This window comes from Acanthisitta chloris, unplaced genomic scaffold (assembly GCF_000695815.1).
Source record: "Acanthisitta chloris isolate BGI_N310 unplaced genomic scaffold, ASM69581v1 scaffold16257, whole genome shotgun sequence".
NCBI classification, from domain to species: Eukaryota; Metazoa; Chordata; class Aves; order Passeriformes; family Acanthisittidae; genus Acanthisitta; species Acanthisitta chloris.
This window is the reverse complement of record NW_008681106.1, coordinates 21,098-29,928: the sequence shown is the minus strand read 5'-3', so window position 1 is coordinate 29,928 and position 8,831 is coordinate 21,098. Positions and strand designations below refer to the sequence as shown.

The following is an 8,831-nucleotide window of genomic DNA, read 5'->3' as shown; positions in this document are numbered from 1 at the left end:
GGCTTGTATTCTCTTTTAAGCAGATAAAAGTTTTTTTCTTTTTTCTTTTTTTTTTTTTGTTTGTTTTGTTTTTCCTTAAAATGTGTTCATATTTTCATAATATACAGAAAAAAAAGTAATCAGTTATTTGGTTTACTTTAAGTCCATTTAAAAAAACTGGCTTTTTCTCTTTTTTTTTTGGAACTAATTCTACGACACACACACACTAAGTGTTGTGTATTTTTTGTTTTGTTTTTTTTTTTTAAATAGGAAAACCCACTGACATTTATAAACTGTTCTGTCCTTCTTGTAGTTTTCTCAGTCTTTTACTTACAAGGGTGATGAATAGGTATTTTCACAGAGTTCAAATGGTTATATTTCTGTTGGTGCAGGGTTTTTTTGTTGTGTGGGGTTTTGTTTGTTTTGTTTTTAGGAGTTTTCTTCCAGAGAGTCTGTTAAAGGCTCCATAGGAACTGCTGTCGCAGGCTCATGTTGTTTCAAACGTTTAATTGTGTTCTTCAGTGCTTGCCTCTTATTGCAGAACCAAACTCTAACTACTTCCCGGTCATAGTTGAGTTTCTCTGCAATCTCTGTCATTTCTTGCCCTGAGGGATGTGTGTTCTTCTCAAAGTGGGCATTCAAGATTTCAAGAGCTTGTGGCGTGAATGAGGTACGCCTCTTGCGCTTTTTGGAGGGTTCGCTTCCGATAAACTCGGTAAGGTTCTGCATACCTGCTCGATGGCGGGCCTCAGCCTCAGCCATCCACCGCTCAAGCACCGGCTTTATCTTCTGGGCACTTTTAGGGGTGATGTCCAGCTTTTCAAACCTGGCAGGATACAAAAGGCCAGGGTTCAGTTTGGCTGTCAGACTGCTAGCTATAGTGTTCTCTTGGGCTTCCTGTGGTAGGAAAAAGTGGCTTCTCAGGATGGTGTGTCTGAGGGAAAATTGAGAAAGAAGAGTCTTACACTGATGCTCTGCCAGGGTGGGACTTCCTGCCTGCCTGACTAATTTACTGGCAGAGGTAATTTACAATGGGTTATGAAAACTGTCAGATAGGTATATCTATAAATTATATATATATAGCTAGATATTTAAGCTAACACAAAATGAGCACTACAACAAAATTCTAAGTACACTAAATAACACAGGTTATGAGTAACATTTTCATATTTCTGATGATCTTCAAAACCCTTGAGACTAAATCTAATTACAGGAAATGACATCAAAGGCAATTGCTGTTTAGCATATCATTTCTGTGATTAATCCTTTTATTTTCCCTTCCATCCCATGTTGTCCAAACACCACAGCTTTAATAATACAAACCAATGGCTGTTACTAGTCTCTGAATATCAAGTTTCCTTTCCTTTCATTTTTTCAGCAATTTTCACTGTTTGTGAGTTAATGCTATATCCCTTTCCTGGGTTGGAAAAAGATTCCCATAGCCACAGTGGTGCTCAGCTGAAACAGCTGGACACTTTGCAATTATCTTGACTGCCCCCACAATGTGCGAAGACAGACTCATGTTTTCCAGATGAAACCCAGCATAATAGTCTACTAATATGCTGTGGCACCAAGCTGAGTTTATTGTGGGATTTCTGCAAACTGTACCAGAATGATATCATTTCCTGTAAATGAGGTCTTCTATATAACATTTTGCCATCAAAAGTCTTTTGCCAAACCAGATTTTACAAGTATTATAAAACATCTGGAAAAGCAGCCACACAAAGCTTTAATCCTTTCAAAAACACAAAGAGGTGAGTTCACATTTCAAGTCTTGTAAGTAACTGTCTCTTTCATTTACTGAGTGCATCCTCTTCTACTACACATTTTAAAAGTCTTAACCCAAGTTCTGTGGTGCCACTCATTCATATTTCCCCACTTTGCTCTGTTCACTCTGCACGTTGTGGTATTTAATGCTGCAGAAAGGCAACAATTATTGTGTTGCTGCTGCGCTCTCCAGCCCAGCCAGTGCTGAAGCACCACTGCCACCACTAATCACACTGTGCTCTGGAAATGGGACTGACCAAATCAATGTCTTTATGCAAAGAAACTTGGGGACCAGAGTTGGTCATTTTTAGTGTCTTTGTTCAGCATGTGGAGGCAGCAGAAAATATTCCAGCAAGAAACAAAGCATTTCTCATAAACAAAGTATAAGACAAGGAATAATTTCAGATAACAACACTCCAAAGAGTTTGTATCTGGTGCCTGAGATCCTAATGTGCTATTGTCTGCAAGGCATCATTCTTTGGTGTCCAGAGATATTTCAGGCTGGAGAATATGTTTTAAAATGTATTGTCTCAAGTTAAAGAAAATGCCATTATTTGCATGCAGAAACATATCCCCAAGCAGGTATATTGCTCATATGACCTGCATAGGCTACCAAGAGACTCTATTTTGTCTTTGAGTTGGTCATTCTTGCTTGCCTTACTGCCCCTTCCATTACACCCCAAAGTGGTATCCAACTGGGGTGGGCAAAGGAAATTAAAAAACCCGTAACCTTGCAAATGTTTGAGACCAGCATGTGCACCCGTTCCTCATGTTCTGAGTAATTTGCCCCTCTAAGGAGCACCCTGTAAAAAGTCTCACCATCCCCAGTGTTTTCTCAGGTGTGGTGTAGAAAATGAGAAGACAGCAAACTAGACAAAAGCAAAGAAAAACACAACACATCCCTTTTAAGTATACTATGTTAAACAATAACTTCAGATTACAAAAATATTGTCAATTGCTAAAAACTCCACCCATTTTAGGCATTCTTTACCAATTGACCACAGGGAAGAAAAAAAAATAAAAATAAATTCTAGCAATAGGGAGCAATGGTGTTCATATCATTGGCATTGCTTGTTAGTGTTGGTACTGCAGTACATGTTGTTTGGTATAACGATATACAAGTCTTGAAACAAATTTCCCAGCAGTGGTATCCTTGTATAGACTGAATAAAGGTTATTTTCTACAGGGAGGTATCTTATAAGAAAAAACAGTAGGGGAGACCATAGAAGTGAGAGGATCCTATGGAGTTTTTTGTATTTAACAACAATCAATGGGTTTTATGGAAAATCATTGAGCAAAATGTGAGCTGCAAGCTCACTACCCCATACTGATGTTATTTATAACCTTAGTCTTTAACTGCAGGAAAAGTACACTTCCGTTCTATGGGGAATACATTAAAAGTATAAAGAGCAGATAAAAAGACAGAGCATTTCATGGATCACCAAGAACAAAATCCACTTAAATGAGCTTAGAGTTGGTTTCTTGGCTTTCACTGATGGAGAATGACTATAAGGCATTGCCCAAGAGGAAAAAGCTGTTACCTAAGTGTGTTTGTTACCTCATGCATAAACATGGGATTGCTGTAACACACATACATGCATATAAGGCATTTGCTTCTAACTAGTTTAACTCTGTCAAGACTGTATTATGATTTCCTATGATTAGGACAGATTTCTGCTTTGCATACGAGGGTTTGTCTGTTTTGGTTTTGTTTTGCTTTTTTTTTTTCTTTTTCTTTTTTTTTTTTTTTTTTGTAAACATTTGGGTGATAAAAGATGAATAGCTGCTGATTTGCAAGATAGCAGGAAGGCTGGTTTTTTCCCTTCTGTTACCTAGGTAAATCATCTTTAACATCCTATATGTGAAGTGCTAACCACAGTAATACAGGTTTTAACTTAGCAGGGATGCAGCCATGAAATATTTGTTCAGTAACCCTATCTGTAGAAAATGGCACAGTATGAAGAGGGTCAGCTGGTGCTTATCCAGCATCAGCAGGGTCTCCAGCTCATCTACTGAATTAAGTCTCAATGCCAGGAACATTGTTTCTCACTTGTTTAAAAAAGGAGAAAAAAAAAAAAAGACAAATGTTACTGTAAGGGTACACAATAAGAACATTTTATCTGTCAGATGCAACATTATTGGCTAATTTAAATCTCAGAGTAAATAATGCACTCTAAAGACATGAGACTTAAACATAAGCATGCTCCTCACAATAAGCTGAATAATTAGTAAGAACAAAGAGAGGAGAGTTTATGATGTAACTTGTTACCTGCAGATGGCAGACTGGCTATAGGCTGGGCCTTCGGTGGCGCTTAGGGCTTGGCCAACTTGAGTCTGTGTCAGGCCAAGGGACAGGCGTCGGATTTTAAAAGCTTTGGCAAATTCTCGGATTTCTTCCAGATTCACCCCATCCACCTCTCCAGTGGCAGTTTGAGGATCTGTTGAGATATTTTTTTAATCATGTCAGTTCTTTGCATCACATATCAGTGTGATAGACTTACACCAACTTTCATGGTCAGGATGTTCAAATTCAATTGTTTTGAACACTGATTCCTTTCTCTTCTTCCCCAAACAGAAACAGACTTGCATTGTCAGGTGCATTATGAAGCATGTTCAGATTACTAAAATGCTAACTAGGCTGCAGTGTTTCCAGGTGCTACTAGAAGATTTTTCAAGGACATACACTGAACTCCTGAAAGTGGCTGGCTCACCTCAGAGTGAGTGAGTGCCTGGGCTCCTCACTGCCATTCATGCCTTTCAAAATACTTCCTGGGTTGAAAAGTCATGTTCCCAGTTTCACCTTCTTATCACTTAGAGAAAAAAAGTGATAAGAAATGTTAACATATTTATTTCTAGTCTGTGGGGAGGACTAAATATGTGCATGAACTGCTTGGGTTTTTAACTTGAAATCAAGACTTTCTGCTTTTTCTAAAATTAGTGCCAAATAAGGAGATTCACAACCGTTCCTTCTCTCTCCTACAATATCCAATCCAAATGCCCAAAATAACCCAGAAAATGAACAAGCCAAAATGAAATGATGCCTTTAAAACATCCAGAATTTAAAAAAATCATCTTTTAAAATAAGCCCTTCTGAGAAGCACACTTTCAAGCTTTCCATTCTGACTCCCATCAGGTTGATAATCTAGGAGCAGAAACATGGGTTTTGGAAGATAATGCTGCACAGTTTTTTACGTTTACATTAGCCCCTCAGAAGATAATGCTTATGATGCTGTGAGGATAAATCTGTCCTTCCTCTCTATAGCAGTTTACTGACACAGAAGCCTTTGTCCCTGAAAGGGCACATAATAAAGCATGTCTACCACAGGAAAGCTCCTTTGGAGCTGGATAACTCAGTCAATTTAGGACTTATCAAGGGAAATGACACAACAGCTGGAGAATGGAACTTTTCCCCCCCCCAAGCTACTGATCCCTGGCTAAATGAAAGTGTTTGCCAAGTCAGAGACAGCATGGGACTGGGATGGTGGAAGATTTCAAAGCATTGTGCAATCCTGCGTGTAGTGAAGCCATTCTCCCAGTGAGATATCTCTATTGTTCTTCACCTCATTCCTGAGACTTCTGAGGTGAAAAGTTTGCAGCACAATAACCCCTCAATTTCTGTAAATGCAAGCAGTTGTCCAATGACAGTACTAGAGTGCATTACTATTCTGAACCCTATATGAGAGTGACTCCTGCTAGTATGGCTATAGCTGAGGGCTTATCAGCATTGCAGTAGCAAAGATTTTATTTTCAGAGGTTTATAAGCCTGATGCAAAATTCCCTTATGATGGAAACATCTTTTAAAAACCCCTTTTCTTCCAATAATAGACAGAGGCAAGAGGGTTTTCTGATATATAAATTTAGCCTATATCCATTTTTTGCTTGAGTGTAACAAGCACATACAACAATAATTTTTTTAAAATTCTTGTGTATGCAACCGGGGACCACATGAATTGTGCATACAGGCAAACATGCACAAAGGCTGAGCCTAGATTTGACAATGCTCCACACTCAGAATCATCTCTCCTGTTCTCAGTGCTGTACTTGAGCTCATCTGTACAGATGTGCACGCACTCATCCAGTATAAAGCTAGGCTGCATATTTTTTGCATTTAAGTAGCTCATGCTATTATAGTGACCACTCAGGTGTATAAAGTAACTGCCTTTAGAGGTGTAAAATTTTCCTACTTACCCTCTACACAGTCTATATAGCATATCAATTCTGATTTTCAGAAACACAGAATGGAGCTGACTATTGCCTGCCCTTTAGGACTCTGAAGAGCAACTGATAAATGTAAAAGGCACCATAAATGATACTGGCCTCAAAAATTCACTTGAGTAAAGTAGACCAAGATGGTGACTGTCCTCACCTCTTTCCTTCCTTCACTTTAAGGGTTCTAACTAAGGCTGTCAGGGATATGACAAAGGACAATTCAGGTGTTCCTAGAGAACTTTCCAAGCAGTAAATGCTGTGGCATCTGCCACTTGTAATCCTTCCCAACTCCTGTTAGGAATAAAAGGGAAGTAAGAAAACTAAGGGGCTATTTGCTCACACATGATTATGGAAAAATTCTGCCAAGTTCTGCTGGATCCTTCTAGTATGGCACTGTTGCAACAGTGAGTATCATGGAAAGACCTTTCCTGCTTGGGGGGCTTGGATGAGGGTAAAACTAGGCTCAGTTTTCCTTGAGATTAGAAAAAAATCTGTGATGCACTTCAGAAATATGGGAGTAGATAAACTGGTGCTTTTTAAATTAAGTGGATATCCTAAGGAAGGGCAACAGGAAAATAAAGAATACCAATTTCATTGAGTGGTTGGGAACTACAGTAACAGCATTTCAAGACTGTTGTACAGTGTGTACATTTTTGCATGAGAAAATAATGGCTGTTGTGTATATGAAATTACTGGGTGCTGGAGAAAGTTGGGAGAGTTGTCTGGGATCATTTCAGGAGATCAGTGTATGTAACTCATAACAAAAAGAAGACAGCTAAAATTCCACCAGTTGTCCTGGTGGATGGTAAAAGTAGATGAGCAGAGTAGAAGAAATAAAATCCAGAGGTTCTCCTGCATTGAAATCCTTTTTTTTTTTTCATCTAACGGGGAATACTTCTCCCACTGCTAAATTCTTCTGAAAATCCCACATGAGTTTGTTGGTGAGTGCAAATATGCTGTGATTTTAATAGTTAGGGGAAAGAGCTGCTACAGAGAAATCAGTGCACCCTGAAGGAGAAAGCAAATTTCTGTTGCACATAGTTCTGCCACAGGAGGGATTACAGGGGGATGATTTCCCCAGTCAGACAGGAGGAGAAATAGCTGGCAGAGGAAGTCCAATGGAAAGTAAATTGGATAAGAAAGGCAGGACAAAACATTGTTAATGGAAAATGGACTGGGGCTCAGGGGAAAACTAGAAGAATAATTTGTTTATGGGAGGCATTTTAATTCTATAGTAACAGATGACAGCAAAATGAATTTGGAAGGAGAAAGTAACTTCATGGAGACACAAGTCTCAGCACGAGGGGAAACCAGTGATTTCCACAAAGAGAACACATGGTGTAAAAGCTGAAGAAATGAGCAGCGGGATGCATTTGAGAAGAGGAAAATCAAATGGAAAAAGGGAGGAATAATGATGTAAAACCAAATTAAAAGAAAACAAGACAAAAAAGAATAAAGATAGAATGAGACAATATGAAGAAATAATACAGAAGGGACAAGAAGAGTAGAAATAATCTTACAGTCCTTGCATAGGTAGAACTTCTTTTTAAATGTCCTTTCTTTGGAAATAACCATAATTTTTTGCCTTTAAAATAACTAGCACTTGTTACTGGTTAGGGATAAAGGGATGATGATGAGATAAAAGGTACAAGCTATAAAGAAGACAATCCGGGGGGGGGTGGGGGGAGGAAGGAAATAAAATAAAAAGAAAGGGAAATAAAAAAAAAAAAGAAAGGAAATGCACATTATTTAAGACTAAGAAATATGTTAAAGAAAAAATACAAAAACATAAAGAAAATATTTCTAGAATGAAAAGTGGAAGGAATGAAAGCAAGGAACATGGAACGCTAAAGTTATTGAAGACCAGTTCTTATCTCTTTCTCACTGTACTTTAGTAATTTCTAAAAGAAAGGGAAATAAAAAAAAAAAAGAAAGGAAATGCACATTATTTAAGACTAAGAAATATGTTAAAGAAAAAATACAAAAACATAAAGAAAATATTTCTAGAATGAAAAGTGGAAGGAATGAAAGCAAGGAACATGGAACGCTAAAGTTATTGAAGACCAGTTCTTATCTCTTTCTCACTGTACTTTAGTAATTTCTCTGATTTGAGGCAACCTCTTGTAAAAAGAGTTACTCTCTTTGCAGTGAGTGTGCAGAATCTTGTCCCAGAAAATTATTTCATGAAGTTGTGTTGCTCTATGCAATTTGATTAACTGAGTAAGCTGCTTGAATATGCCTAGTTTTTAATGAACTTTGCTAAGTTTAGCAACAATTTCTGGAATATGGCAAATCTCTGCCAGGGTACTCAACTCTGGGACCTCTGCTGGAGGTGTGGGCTGCAGCTTTGTCATGAACAAGGAAAAGGAAACAACAATATTCCTGTCTTAGGAAGGATAGAGCAATCAAAGACATGTTCAGGAGACCACAAGTTGTTTCTTGGTGCCCTCATGCCTATGGATTTCTTTCAGAACCACTGACCCATTGCATGCCTCATCCCAATAAAAGAATTTGAATGGGCTTTCAGACACTGGATTTCAATTGTAGTCCTGTCATACAAAGTTCTGCAGCCAGCATGGGAGCTGGGATACTAAGAAAGCTCTGTTCAATTATGGGCCACAGACCTGACAAAGAGGTGCTACTGTCTTTCAGGGATCTGCATCCAGAAGCTGAACAGATTCTGCAAAGGAGCAAAACAGGAATGACTTTCTGTCTATTTATTTCCCCATGTGCAGTCACAGTTGTTTACAAAGGGGTTTTTAGTCACCTTAAACAATTTTCAAATTCATACTATATCAGATTCATAGTATTTGTCCAAAAATTATCACTGGTTTATCACCGCGACCCAAAAGTTATAAAACATCCTGTCTGACTTG

At 38.3% G+C, this 8,831-nt stretch overlaps 1 protein-coding gene across 1 annotated transcript in view; it reads right to left on the bottom strand.

The window, feature by feature from the left end:
• Positions 1-356: 356 nt before the first annotated feature.
• POU6F2 (POU class 6 homeobox 2) overlaps positions 357-8,831 on the bottom strand; it is a gene marked incomplete at its 5' end in the record, with an annotated part of 25,826 nt that continues 17,351 nt past the window's right edge. The window contains 2 exons of the mRNA XM_009077980.1: positions 357-913; positions 4,016-4,184. Coding sequence (XP_009076228.1) covers positions 409-913; positions 4,016-4,184 — 674 coding nt within the window. The remainder of the gene's footprint in view (positions 914-4,015; positions 4,185-8,831) is intronic.